General features: G+C 47.1%; 2 protein-coding genes across 2 annotated transcripts; both read right to left on the minus strand.

Annotated features, from left to right (window-relative positions):
* Nucleotides 1-454: 454 nt before the first annotated feature.
* Nucleotides 455-7,795, minus strand: zgc:64051 (leukocyte surface antigen CD53). Its single transcript, XM_056419205.1, has 8 exons — nt 7,693-7,795; nt 6,614-6,808; nt 3,199-3,387; nt 2,563-2,637; nt 1,294-1,401; nt 1,108-1,212; nt 945-1,028; nt 455-860 (listed from the first exon to the last, which is right to left on the minus strand). The coding sequence occupies exons 2-8, from the start codon at nt 6,674-6,676 to the stop codon at nt 789-791; spliced, it is 696 nt and encodes a 231-aa protein (XP_056275180.1). The 5' UTR covers nt 6,677-6,808; nt 7,693-7,795; the 3' UTR covers nt 455-788.
* Nucleotides 7,796-10,095: 2,300 nt separating this feature from the next.
* On the minus strand, nt 10,096-13,228 carry LOC130197358 (patatin-like phospholipase domain-containing protein 7). Its single transcript, XM_056420003.1, has 4 exons — nt 13,089-13,228; nt 11,202-11,286; nt 10,997-11,124; nt 10,096-10,886 (listed from the first exon to the last, which is right to left on the minus strand). Exons 1-4 carry the CDS (start codon nt 13,137-13,139, stop codon nt 10,821-10,823), a joined length of 330 nt encoding a protein of 109 aa, XP_056275978.1. The 5' UTR covers nt 13,140-13,228; the 3' UTR covers nt 10,096-10,820.
* Nucleotides 13,229-14,094: the final 866 nt, after the last annotated feature.

Here is a 14,094-nt window from a genome sequence, read left to right on the forward strand (position 1 = left end):
TTTGTCTTAAAATATTGATGCAGGATTTATTCTTCAAATAAATACATTCATCTGTGTTACCTGCTGGTTTTCAACTTTCTGTGAAATTATCTCTCGGTGCATGTTTAAAAAGAAAGGAAACGATTTCATTGGTCAGTTTCTTGACCAAAATTCCAACGTGCTTTTAAAAATTATTTTAAAAAGTCTTCAACATTATTGATATGTGTACAAAAATATATATATTCTTTTTTACATATATATATATAAAATATTTAATATATATTGTATATATTTTAAATATATATATTATATATATTTAGTTTTTTAAATATATATATTTTTTTATATATATATTGAGGCTTTTATACATCGTCTGACGTCTTTAGAGGAACCAACTGATGGTTGAAGTCAAACAGGAAGTGGTGAACATGTGGCTCCACCACAGAGCTGAGATCAGCTAGGAACAGGAAATGAATGAAGTCAAAATGGAGGTCTTTAATACTGAAGACATGGAAGAAAGTTCTATCATATATTTAATGTTATAATGCTTTTCATTATTATTCCCTCTTAAAGATGTTGAGAGAAACGAGCCTGAAATATCATTTTACTTATTCACTCACATTCCTGGAGCCACAGCTTTGTGAAATGTTTACTTGAGAATCATTCTGATGAAACAGCAAAACAATTATTAATATCACAAATAATGTTTTTATGATCTTCCAGAAACATCTTTCTTCTAGAGCTCTGCCAACGGGATGTGACCAAAGGACAATAATTGTACAATATTAACCGATATATTGAGATCGTATCTAAAGCTTGTAGCCCAGTCCGGATCTGCTGATGTGGCAGAAGAGCGTCATGGCGAAGCACATTCCCAGGACCTGGCAACACACAGGAAGACCACCGGTTGGTCGGCCGCTCAAACGGCGAGGAGCGAACACAGAACCGAAACGAGCGCCGTTTACCTCGATGATGCAGAGGACGATGACGGAGATCCCGGTGGTGAGGAAGTTCTCCTCAAACAAGTTCTTCAACGTCTCCAAACAACCCTGAAAACAACGGGCGCGACGTTGAGAACAGCTGGAGGCGCAAAGGTGACCTCTGACCTCTGACCTGTGACCTGTGTACCTTTTCTCTGTACCGGGCCTCTGGGCTGTGACAGCGCTCCAGGCAGCAGGACTCAGGCACGTTGTCCCCCCAGTCGGTCCAGTTGTGGACTCCACAGCAATCCAGCTGAGAGGGGTTATTAAAAAGGGTCAAAGGGTCACATGATCACATGATCACATGGTCACATCCACAGGTGTGTCCGCTCACCTTCCTCTGGACCACGTCCCACTCGCTCATCACGTCCGTGCTGTTCACGTTCTCTCCTTTGGCCTTCTCCAAACCCTCGTTGAGATCCTCCTTCACCAGCTGAGCGATCTGGAGAGAGAGAGAACAGGTGTGACCTACTGACCCTCATACAGGTGTGACCTACTGACCCTCATACAGGTGTGACCTACTGACCCTCATACAGGTGTGACCTACTGACCCTCGTACAGGTGTGACCTACTGACCCTCATACAGGTGTGACCTACCTGACCCTCATACAGGTGTGACCTACTGACCCTCATACAGGTGTGACCTACTGACCCTCGTACAGGTGTGACCTACCTGACCCTCGTACAGGTGTGACCTACCTGACCCTCGTACAGGTGTGACCTACTGACCCTCGTACAGGTGTGACCTACCTGACCCTCGTACAGGTGTGACCTACTGACCCTCATACAGGTGTGACCTACTGACCCTCATACAGGTGTGACCTACTGACCCTCATACAGGTGTGACCTACTGACCCTCATACAGGTGTGACCTACCTGACCCTCATACAGGTGTGACCTACTGACCCTCATACAGGTGTGACCTACTGACCCTCATACAGGTGTGACCTACTGACCCTCATACAGGTGTGACCTACTGACCCTCGTACAGGTGTGACCTACTGACCCTCGTACAGGTGTGACCTACTGACCCTCATACAGGTGTGACCTACTGACCCTCATACAGGTGTGACCTACTGACCCTCATACAGGTGTGACCTACTGACCCTCGTACAGGTGTGACCTACTGACCCTCATACAGGTGTGACCTACTGACCCTCGTACAGGTGTGACCTACTGACCCTCATACAGGTGTGACCTACTGACCCTCACAGGTGTGTGACCTACTGACCCCTCACAGGTGTGACCTACTGACCCTCATACAGGTGTGACCTACTGACCCTCATACAGGTGTGACCTACTGACCCTCATACAGGTGTGACCTACCTGACCCTCATACAGGTGTGACCTACTGACCCTCATACAGGTGTGACCTACTGACCCTCATACAGGTGTGACCTACTGACCCTCGTACAGGTGTGACCTACTGACCCTCGTACAGGTGTGACCTACCTGACCCTCGTACAGGTGTGACCTACTGACCCTCATACAGGTGTGACCTACTGACCCTCATACAGGTGTGACCTACTGACCCTCGTACAGGTGTGACCTACTGACCCTCGTACAGGTGTGATCTACTGACCCTCGTACAGGTGTGACCTACCTGACCCTCGTACATGAGCAGTATGCACGCTGCAATCAGCTCCACCAACATCAGGAAGAACAGCAGCAGGAAGAACTGAGGACAGAAGATACAGTATGTGGAACTATCCGGTACTATCTGGTGGTATCCGGTACTATCCGGTACTATCCGGTACTATCCGATACTATCTGGTGGTATCCGGTACTATCCGGTAGTATCCGGGAGTATCCGGTGGTATCCGGTAGTATCCGGTACTATCTGGTACTATCCGGTGGTATCCGGTGGTATCCGGTACTATCCGGTACTATCCGGTGGTATCCGGTACTATCCGGTAATATCCGGTAGTATCTGGTGGTATCCGGTAGTATCCGGTACTATCCGGTACTATCCAGTACTATCTGGTGGTATCCGGTACTATCCGGTAGTATCCGGGAGTATCCGGTGGTATCCGGTAGTATCCGGTACTATCCGGTACTATCCGGTACTATCCGGTGGTATCCGGTACTATCCGGTGGTATCCGGTACTATCCGGTACTATCTGGTAGTATCCGGTTCTATCTGGTGGTATCCGGTGGTATCCGGTACTATCCGGTACTATCCGGTGGTATCCGGTACTATCCGGTGGTATCCGGTACTATCCGGTGGTATCCGGTGTACCGTGAGCAGCAGGCAGCGGTTCTCCTTCAGAGCGCCCAGGAAGCCGAGCAGGGCGACGCCGGTGATGACCACGCCGCTGGCCAGCAGCAGGTTGGCCGACGTGAAGCTGGCCAGCGCCGGCGTGAGGGCGGCCAGCCGGAAGGTCACCGTCAGGTAGATGCCGAAGGTCACCACCGCCACCCCGCACACCTGGGCAGGATCACACCATCATGATGTCATCACAGAGGGAGACTTCACAGGGAGACTTCAGAGGGAGACTTCAGAGGGAGACTTCAGAATGAGACTTCAGAGTGAGACTTCAGAGTGAGACTTCAGAGGGAGACTTCAGAGTGAGACTTCAGAGTGAGACTTCAGAGTGAGACTTCAGAGGGAGACTTCAGAGGGAGACTTCAGAGGGAGACTTCAGAGGGAGACTTCAGAGTGAGACTTCAGAGTGAGACTTCAGAGTGAGACTTCAGAGTGAGACTTCACAGTGAGACTTCAGAGTGAGACTTCAGAGTGAGACTTCAGAGTGAGACTTCAGAGTGAGACTTCAGAGGGAGACTTCAGAGTGAGACTTCAGAGTGAGACTTCAGAGTGAGACTTCAGAGTGAGACTTCAGAGGGAGACTTCAGAGTGAGACTTCAGAGGGAGACTTCAGAGGGAGACTTCAGAGGGAGACTTCAGAATGAGACTTCAGAGTGAGACTTCAGAGGAGACTTCAGAGTGAGACTTCAGAGGAGACTTCAGAGTGAGACTTCAGAGGAGACTTCAGAGTGAGACTTCAGAGGAGACTTCAGAGGAGACTACAGAGTGAGACTCCAGAGTGAGACTGCAGAGTGAGACTTCAGAGTGAGACTTCAGAGTGAGACTTCACAGGAGACTTCAGAGGAGACTTCAGAGTGAGACTTCAGAGGAGACTTCAGAGTGAGACTTCAGAGGAGACTTCAGAGTGAGACTTCAGAGGAGACTTCAGAGGAGACTTCAGAGGAGACTTCAGAGGAGACTTCAGAGTGAGACTTCAGAGTGAGACTTCAGAGGAGACTTCAGAGTGAGACTTCAGAGTGAGACTTCAGAGGAGACTTCAGAGTGAGACTTCAGAGTGAGACTTCAGAGTGAGACTTCAGAGGAGACTTCAGAGTGAGACTTCAGAGTGAGACTTCAGAGGAGACTTCAGAGTGAGACTTCAGAGGAGACTTCAGAGGAGACTTCAGAGTGAGACTTCAGAGGAGACTTCAGAGTGAGACTTCAGAGGAGACTTCAGAGGAGACTTCAGAGGAGACTTCAGAGTGAGACTTCAGAGTGAGACTTCAGAGGAGACTTCAGAGGAGACTTCAGAGTGAGACTTCAGAGTGAGACTTCACAGTGAGACTTCAGAGTGAGACTTCAGAGTGAGACTTCAGAGGAGACTTCAGAGGAGACTTCAGAGTGAGACTTCAGAGGAGACTTCAGAGTGAGACTTCAGAGGGAGACTTCAGAGTGAGACTTCAGAGGGAGACTTCAGAGTGAGACTTCAGAGTGAGACTTCAGAGTGAGACTTCACAGTGAGACTTCAGAGTGAGACTTCAGAGGGAGACTTCAGAGTGAGACTTCAGAGTGAGACTTCAGAGTGAGACTTCAGAGGGAGACTTCAGAGGGAGACTTCAGAGTGAGACTTCAGAGTGAGACTTCACAGGGAGACTTCAGAGTGAGACTTCACAGGGAGACTTCAGAGTGAGACTTCAGAGGGAGACTTCAGAGGGAGACTTCACAGTGAGACTTCAGAGTGAGACTTCAGAGGGAGACTTCAGAGGGAGACTTCAGAGTGAGACTTCAGAGGGAGACTTCAGAGTGAGACTTCAGAGTGAGACTTCACAGGGAGACTTCAGAGTGAGACTTCAGAGTGAGACTTCAGAGTGAGACTTCACAGTGAGACTTCAGAGGGAGACTTCAGAGTGAGACTTCAGAGTGAGACTTCAGAGTGAGACTTCAGAGTGAGACTTCACAGGGAGACTTCAGAGTGAGACTTCAGAGTGAGACTTCACAGTGAGACTTCAGAGTGAGACTTCAGAGTGAGACTTCACAGGGAGACTTCAGAGTGAGACTTCAGAGTGAGACTTCAGAGTGAGACTTCAGAGTGAGACTTCACAGTGAGACTTCAGAGTGAGACTTCAGAGTGAGACTTCAGAGTGAGACTTCACAGTGAGACTTCAGAGTGAGACTTCAGAGTGAGACTTCACAGTGAGACTTCAGAGTGAGACTTCAGAGTGAGACTTCAGAGTGAGACTTCAGAATGAGACTTCAGAGTGAGACTTCAGAGTGAGACTTCAGAGTGAGACTTCAGAGGGAGACTTCACAGGGAGACTTCAGAGTGAGACTTCAGAGGGAGACTTCAGAGTGAGACTTCAGAGTGAGACTTCACAGTGAGACTTCAGAGTGAGACTTCAGAGTGAGACTTCAGAGTGAGACTTCAGAGTGAGACTTCAGAGTGAGACTTCACAGTGAGACTTCAGAGTGAGACTTCAGAGTGAGACTTCAGAGTGAGACTTCAGAGTGAGACTTCAGAGTGAGACTTCAGAATGAGACTTCAGAGTGAGACTTCAGAGTGAGACTTCAGAGTGAGACTTCAGAGTGAGACTTCACAGTGAGACTTCAGAGTGAGACTTCAGAGTGAGACTTCAGAATGAGACTTCAGAGTGAGACTTCAGAGTGAGACTTCAGAGGGAGACTTCAGAGTGAGACTTCAGAGTGAGACTTCAGAGTGAGACTTCAGAGTGAGACTTCAGAGTGAGACTTCAGAGTGAGACTTCAGAGGGAGACTTCAGAGTGAGACTTCAGAGTGAGACTTCAGAGTGAGACTTCACAGTGAGACTTCAGAGTGAGACTTCAGAGTGAGACTTCACAGGGAGACTTCAGAGTGAGACTTCAGAGTGAGACTTCACAGGGAGACTTCAGAGTGAGACTTCAGAGTGAGACTTCACAGTGAGACTTCAGAGTGAGACTTCAGAGTGAGACTTCACAGGGAGACTTCAGAGTGAGACTTCAGAGTGAGACTTCACAGTGAGACTTCAGAGTGAGACTTCAGAATGAGACTTCAGAGTGAGACTTCAGAGGGAGACTTCAGAGTGAGACTTCAGAGTGAGACTTCAGAGTGAGACTTCAGAGTGAGACTTCAGAGTGAGACTTCACAGTGAGACTTCAGAGTGAGACTTCACAGTGAGACTTCAGAGTGAGACTTCACAGTGAGACTTCAGAGTGAGACTTAGGATCAGTTAGGATCAGTAAAGCTTCATGATTCTTTCTCAGACTCTGACTTGTTTCCTGGTTTAGGTTCAGAGGATCAGTTTGTTTCCTGGTTTAGGTTCAGAGGATCAGTTTGTTTCCTGGTTTAGGTTCAGAGGATCAGTTTGTTTCCTGGTTTAGGTTCAGAGGATCAGTTAAACCGGGTCATACGTACGAAGCAGAGGAAGTTGGCGAAGCACATGGTGAACTTCAGGCAGCGCAGGCAGCCTTGAGCCATGGTGGACGCAGAGGTCACGACCTGCCAGAGACACGGCCGCCGTCAGAGGGGGGGCCTGAGGGAGGTCAAAGGTCACGGAGGTCCAACGTGAACACGGCCAAGATCTCAGGACGACTTGAGATGAAAGGCTTTCTGAAAAAACGGAAGGAAAGAGAAATTAATGTAAATATTATATTAGTAAAGTGTGTCTATGTGTGTCTTGGTCTGTGTGTGTGTGTGTGTGTGTGTGTGTCTGTGTGTGTCTGTGTCTTTGTGTGTGTGTGTCTATGTGTCTTTGTGTGTGTGTGTCTGCATGTGTGTCTATGTGTGTGTGTGTGTGTGTCTGTGTGTCTTTGTGTGTGTGTGTCTTGGTCTGTATGTGTGTCTATGTGTGTGTGTCTGTGTGTGTGTGTCTATGTGTGTCTGTGTGTCTTTGTGTGTGTGTGTCTTGGTCTGTATGTGTGTCTATGTGTGTGTGTCTGTGTGTGTGTGTCTATGTGTGTCTTGGTCTGTATGTGTGTGTCTGTGTGTGTGTGTGTCTTTGTGTATGTGTGTCTTGGTCTGTGTGTGTGTGTCTTGGTCTTTGTGTGTATCTGTGTGTCTTGGTCTATGTGTGTCTATCTGTGTGTGTGTGTGTGTCTTTGTCTGTGTGTGTGTGTTGACACATCTCACTTCCTGTCTCCTCCCAGGTCTCCTAGAGTGCGTTACACATTTAAAGTGTCTTAATTGTCGTCGTTGTTGCTGATGACGTCATCAGGTGAGGAGGCGACTACGTGGTAACCGTCACCACGGCAACTATGTCTTTAAATATCCAGAAACATCAAATAGTTCATCTGTTTATCATTATATATCCATAAAGGACACAACTTTGACCTCACATGAGATTTTTTTTGTTTTTAGTCATTTTAACATTTAAAAAACTTTATTGAGTTTCGTGTTCTCACATCAACACATTATTTATGATAAAGGTTATATAGTTATAAGTTCTCCTGGCAGACACACACACACACACACGATAAATGAAGGTTAGGTCTTACCGTCGGAGAGGATAATGTGTCTGTGTTCTCGAGTCGAGGGAACCGAGGGAACCGAGATCACTTCCTCCTCTTCACTTCCTCTTTCTCTGCTACATGGAACATCTGACAGAGAATAAAATAATAAAACGGAAATAAACCGCCGGGTGGAGCTTTGATTCTGTCCTGATGACTTTTAGAGAGAAGATAAATATTTAGATCTCACAGCTGGACGAATCATTTCATCATTTATTTTGTATTGTTTTCATGCAACATCGTATTTCTGTCTATAAAATGGAATTCTAATCGAGTAAAGCTCACAAGAGTTTGTGTAAGTATATATATATTATGTATATATAATATATATTTTTATATATATGATATGTATATAAATATATATATATACAGTATATTAATATATATATAAATTATATATATAAGTATAAATATATATATATTCTATATTATATATATATAAATATTATATAAATTAATATATATTAATACATTATATAAAAATAAATATATACAGTATATTAATATATATAAATATTATATATATATATATATGTGTGGTGAAACAGGAAGTTTCCGGTTGAAGTGTGAGCCCTGCAGAGACCACAGAGGCTGAGGAAGCTAATGTTTGAATGTTCACATGAAACCAGCGAGAAAACTCTTCTCAAATCTTATTTTAATCTAATCAAATAAATTGATCCTTCAGCTATTTCCAATTTTGCAAAACAGATGTTTTCATTTTGCACATTTTAATGAAAATTTTAGAGGCTAACTAACTATCCTCCAAGACCCTAAAAAAACAAACAATAAATGCGTATTCTATCATTTGAATGAATGCATGTTCAGAACAAATAAATGCAAACGTTTCAATGTGTAAAACCAACATTACATGTTTTAATCTGAGGGAGATCTGTAGCTGTACATTACTTTATGATGATGTTAAATAAACAGGTTTACAAAGGTTTGTTTTCTGTACTACATTACTCAGAAAGTCACTTTTCTATATATAATACACAACTGCTATATATCAAATAATGCATCTCTGATCTAAGATGTACACTAGATAACATTTAACAACTTTATTTGATTATGAACAAACATAATTATTAATTTATACACATTTCCTTTCAGTTTTTCCACAATTTTGGCTTTTAAATTCCATCTGTGGATATGTGAGTAATCAGTGGTGGGCCGTCAGGGCCAGCAAGGCCTTCTCTGCTGGCCTAAACACAGAGCTGCCAACTTTTCAAAAAACCTTTGAGTGAGATTTTGTCGGGGGTGACCAAAATGTTGCCATAAGCCACACACGTTGGTGGCTCAAAGATCAGGAAATTTGAATTAATTTGGCGTTGTCCCCATGTTGTACCCTGCAATCTGGCCTGGCAAAGGTCTTCTACGAGGCATCTTTGCTACCTTAAAGAATTTTAATGTGTTTTAATAACTCTACTCTCATTTACAAAAACATGCCTAATTCTATTGCACAAATGTCCTGTCTTTATGTTAAATTCTTTAGAATACATCTTACTTGTTCAAAGTGCTGTTTGGACATTTTTTTGAGAGGGTCCTTTTCCTAGGCCTGCAAATAAAGAGATAAATGCTATGTGGGCAGCCTTAACAAACAATGCTCTGATGTGTTGAGCATGCAGGATACCAAGAGGTTAACAAGGTGCTCTCCTGCTGCTTGCTATGACAGCTGAGTTTACATTCACCACACAAAATCACACGCACAAACACAACACATTATTTCTTTCAAGATTTAAAGTTTAAGAGAGCGAGTACTTAATTGAACCACATGTCATTAAAACATCATCAGAATATTTGAGGGTTGCGTGGCTTATCTCCGTTACTTTGCTCCGTGGAAAAATATGTTCCGCCATCCGCCACGGAATAATTAACCAATTTGTCAACGTTATACTTCTTGTGGAAATGCCGCACACGTCGCAACATCTAGCGCCCCGGTGTGAATGACTTCCGCATCCAGCGTCACGAGAGCAGCAACAGCCAATTAGATCCAACAGCGGAGCAGCTCAGCGCTGATTGGCTCTCACAACGCAGCGTTCTGGTTCTGTGCTGTGACGTCGATACTCGCTATAAACTATAGTGACGTCACGGAGCTTTGATCCAGAGTGCGTAAATAGAGAGCAGACTCACTGTTCAGAGGTCTACTTGAGGATCTGGGAGAGTCCTGGGAGCAGAATATGGTAACCAGGATGTGTACCCTGGATACTGTAGACTGGGGGATAGAGCAGGCTCACACTGATGGGGTGGGGGGGGGGATAGGAGGCAGGCTCAAGCACTGATGGGTGGGGGGGGGGGAAGGGAGGCAGCACTGATGGGTGGGTGGGGGGGGGGGATAGAGCAGGCTCAAGCACTGATGGGTGGGGGGGGGGGGGATAGAGGCTGGCACACTGATGGGTGGGGGGGTGGGGGGATAGAGCAGGCTCAAGCACTGATGGGTTCTCTGATATATACACATGTACATACATAAATACATGGTGAACTAATCTTACATTGGGTTGTTCGGCTGTAGTAAGACGGCATTGAAGGCCTAGGTAGTAAATGCACTGTGAGTAATACCCAGCAGCGTCTCCACTCAGATAAAACAGTCTCAATACATTATTCAGTCTAACTAATGAACAAATAATGTTTTTCAAAAAGGCAACAAACACAAAATCACTAACATTAGCCAACATGGTGTTTTGATCATGTTATATGTATTTATATATGTAAATTTATATATATTTATGTATATATTTCTATGGCTCCGTGCATGGTAGCTCCTCCCATCAGCGTGTGCATGTTGATGAATGGGTGGACGATGTCGTGTTAAAGAGCGTTGAGTGGAGACTAGAGAAGTCCAGTCCGTGTCCTCGGCACCATGTCGTACGTTACGTTACAGACGGTGCTTCATGCATCGGAGCGTAATGCGGCAGAACCGTTAAACACACAGAACCGTCATAAACACTGACGACAAAGAACCATTGCAGAGCACGATGTCTCGTCTGAGGAGACCTTGAAGGCTCACCTTGTTAGCGAGGTAACTAATGTTAGCGTGGTAACTAATGTTAGCGTGGTAACTAATGACGTCATGGCGTTGATGATGTCATGGCGTTGATGACGTCATGGCGTTGATGACGTCATGGCCCCGGTCTTTGAGGGGCGTTCTTCTGCCGGCGTCGAACTCGTCTGTGAACGTCTTCGTCCTGTGGAACAGGGAAGCAGGTGAGCGTCTTCACGTGTGGTTGCCGATGAGATGCTGCAGAGCGTGACGGATCGCCGTCGGTTGAAGGCGACCGGACGGTTCCATACGTACGGTCTCCACCGTGTCTCCCGTCTCCTCTTCTGTGTGTTCGCTTCCTGCGGCGAACGCCTCAAAGTCAGACAGAGCGCTTTCCACGGCCTCGTCGTCGTAGTCCGTCTGGTTGTCGTCCGACGGCTCCTCTGAAAGACGGAGGTGAGGATTGTGTTTCTCTACGTGTCACAGTGGCTTTGATCTCCATCTTTCACTGATAACCAACCGTCAATCAAGGCGTTCTTCACGGGTTCGATTCTCGACACGATCTCTGCCAGGTCGGTGAAGGAGGCGTTGGGACAGGTGACCACCTGGAGGAGAGGGGGGACTTCAGATTGAGAACACATGGACACAGAAGCAGCTGGAGGCCTTTGAACCACGACTGAGGCTCAGTGGCGAGCAGCTCCACCGTCCAATCAGAGGGTTGGCGGTTTAATTCCCGCCCTAGTCGATGTGTCCTTGAGCAAAACCCCCATTCAAGTCAATGGGACCATTTCTTGCTACTTTTGGACTAGTCCAGTGGTCTAGTCTTTAGGGTCCTCAGTCTAGTGGTCTAGTCTTTAGGGTCCTCAGTCTAGTGGTCTAGTCTTTAGAGTCCTCAGTCTAGTGGTCTAGTCTTTAGGGTCCTCAGTCTAGTGGTCTAGTCTTTAGAGTCCTCAGTCTAGTGGTCTAGTCTTTAGGGTCCTCAGTCTAGTGGTCTAGTCTTTAGGGTCCTCAGTCTAGTGGTCACCCTGTTAGAGTGACTTCAGTCTAGTGGTCATCTGCAGAGTCTTTGATGACTCTGCAGTGGTCTAGTGTATTAGGATGGACGGGAGGAGGAGTACAGGGCAGTGGTGAGTGACTTTGTCTAGTGGGTCGATGAGAACCACCTGCGGCTGAGTGGTCCAAGACCAGAGAGATGGTGGTGGACTTCAGAGGAAGGCGACAGCTCCTACACCTCTGAGTGGTCCTGGGAGGGCGTGGACATGGTGGAGGAGTACAAGTACCTGGGCGTCTCCATCAGTCTAGTGGTCTGAACTGGAAGGCCAACATCAACGCTGTGTACAAGTGGATGAGTCTAGTCTTTTCCTGAGTCTTTGATCCTTCAGCGTGGTCAGCAAGATGCTGGAGTTATTCTACCAGTCGGTTGTGTCTAGTGTGCTGCACTTTGCCATTGTCTGCTGGGGAGCAGTCAGTGGCCGGTGACACCAGCCGTCTTAACAAACTGGTTAGTGGAAGGCTGGCTCCATCAGTCTAGTGGTCCAGCTGGAGCACCTGGAACAGTCAGTGGTGGAGAGGGTCCTGAAGAAACTGGTGTCCTTTGGACCTCAGTCCAGTGGTCTAGTCTTAGGGTCCTCAGTCTAGTGGTCTAGTACTTTCTCCAGGCGTCTCCTCAGTCCGCTGCCACAAGGAGAGATACAGGAGAACATTCCTGCCGGCTTGAGGTCCTCAGTCTAGTGGTCACCTCTTGCCAGATCACCCTCCTTCTTATATTTTGTGTTTTCAGTATAGTTTTAGTCTTTAGGGTCCTCAGTCTAGTGGTCTAGTCTTTAGGTCCTCAGTCTAGTGGTCTAGTCTTGGGTCCTCAGTCTAGTGGTCTAGTCTTTAGGGTCCTCAGTCTAGTGGTCTAGTCTTGAGGGTCCTCAGTCTAGTGGTCTAGTCTTTAGGGTCCTCAGTCTAGTGGTCTAGTTTTGAGGGTCCTCAGTCTAGTGGTCTAGTCTTTAGGGTCCTCAGTCTAGTGGTCTAGTCTTTAGGGTCCTCAGTCTAGTGGTCTAGTCTTTAGGGTCCTCAGTCTAGTGGTCTAGTCTTTAGAGTCCTCAGTCTAGTGGTCTAGTCTTTAGGGTCCTCAGTCTAGTGGTCTAGTGGTCTAGACTTTAGGGTCCTCAGTCTGGTGGTCTAGTTTTGAGGGTCCTCAGTCTAGTGGTCTAGTTTTGAGGGTCCTCAGTCTAGTGGTCTAGTCTTTAGGGTCCTCAGTCTAGTGGTCTAGTCTTGAGGGTCCTCAGTCTAGTGGTCTAGTCTTTAGGGTCCTCAGTCTAGTGGTCTAGTGGTCTAGTCTTTAGGGTCCTCAGTCTAGTGGTCTAGTCTTGAGGGTCCTCAGTCTAGTGGTCTAGTGGTCTTGAGGGTCTGGACTCACATGGCCCGTCTTGGTCTTGTGGAACTCCTCCTGGTGGCGGTCTTTGAGCATGCTGTCCACCACGCCACTGCGCCGCCACACGTCAAACAACGTCTTACCGTGCTGGTACCCCACCTCCTGAGAGAGGGAGGGAGGAGAGGAGGAGGAGAGAGAGGAGGGGAGGAGAGGAGAGAGGAGAGGATGAGAGAGGAGGGAGGAGAGAGAGAGGGAGGGGGAGAGAGGAGGAGGAGAGAGGAGAGAGAGGAGGGAGAGAGAGAGGAGGGAGGAGAGGGAGGGAGGAGGGAGGGAGGAGAGAGAGGAGAGAGGGAGGAGAGAGAGGGAGGGAAGGAGGGAGAGAGAGAGGGAGGAGAGAGAGGGAGGAGAGAGAGAGGAGAGAGGAGGAGGGAGGAGAGAGAAGAGAGGAGGAGGGAGGAGAGGAGAGGAGGAGGGAGGAGAGGAGGAGGAGGAGAGAGGGAGGAGGAGAGAGAGGGGGAGAGAGAGAGGGAGGAGAGGAGAGAGGAGAGAGAGAGAGAGAGAGGAGGAGAGGAGAGAGAGGAGAGGAGGAGAGGCTCAGGGAGTCAGAGAGGAGAGAGAGAGGACCTCGGGGAAGAGAGAGAGAGGGAGGAGAGAGAGGGAGGAGAGAGTCCAGGAGGAGGAGAGAGAGACTGGATAACTGTCCCTGCATTTCAACATCGGGTCATCAAACCTCCTCAAACCTCCTCAAACCTCCTCAGCCCCCATGAGGCTCATGGGAGGAGAAGTGATCCACAGGCAGAGCCCAATACGGATGACATCACCGCATCATGATGCTCCCCTTTGGGTGATGGAGCTCTCCAACTTATTGGTGTCATTCTGAAAATTAATATTCTTCCTCAACTTTTATCCTTATGTCAGAATATTACACTACCACCAAATCCCTCTCTCCTTAAGGACGCTTAGGATACACTGAGCTCCTCTCTCCTCTCTCCTTAAGGACGCTTAGGATACACTGAGCTCCTCTCTCCTCTCCCTTATGGGCGCTTAGGAG

This window comes from Pseudoliparis swirei, chromosome 7 (genome assembly GCF_029220125.1).
Source record: "Pseudoliparis swirei isolate HS2019 ecotype Mariana Trench chromosome 7, NWPU_hadal_v1, whole genome shotgun sequence".
In the NCBI taxonomy this organism is placed as follows: Eukaryota; Metazoa; Chordata; class Actinopteri; order Perciformes; family Liparidae; genus Pseudoliparis; species Pseudoliparis swirei.

Excerpts from the sequence above, each read along its gene's own strand:
- zgc:64051 (XM_056419205.1), bottom strand. The coding sequence starts at position 6,676 with ATGGCTCAAGGCTGCCTGCGCTGCCTGAAGTTCACCATGTGCTTCGCC. Across the intron at positions 1,402-2,562 it reads TGCTCATGTACGAGGGTCAG|ATCGCTCAGCTGGTGAAGGA; the intron begins GTAGGTCACACC and ends CTCTCTCTCCAG. Across the intron at positions 1,029-1,107 it reads AGGCCCGGTACAGAGAAAAG|GGTTGTTTGGAGACGTTGAA; the intron begins GTACACAGGTCA and ends CGTTGTTTTCAG.
- LOC130197358 (XM_056420003.1), bottom strand. The coding sequence starts at position 13,139 with ATGCTCAAAGACCGCCACCAGGAGGAGTTCCACAAGACCAAGACGGGC. Across the intron at positions 11,125-11,201 it reads GAAGAACGCCTTGATTGACG|AGGAGCCGTCGGACGACAAC; the intron begins GTTGGTTATCAG and ends TCCGTCTTTCAG. Across the intron at positions 10,887-10,996 it reads CGGGAGACACGGTGGAGACC|GACGAAGACGTTCACAGACG; the intron begins GTACGTATGGAA and ends CCTGTTCCACAG.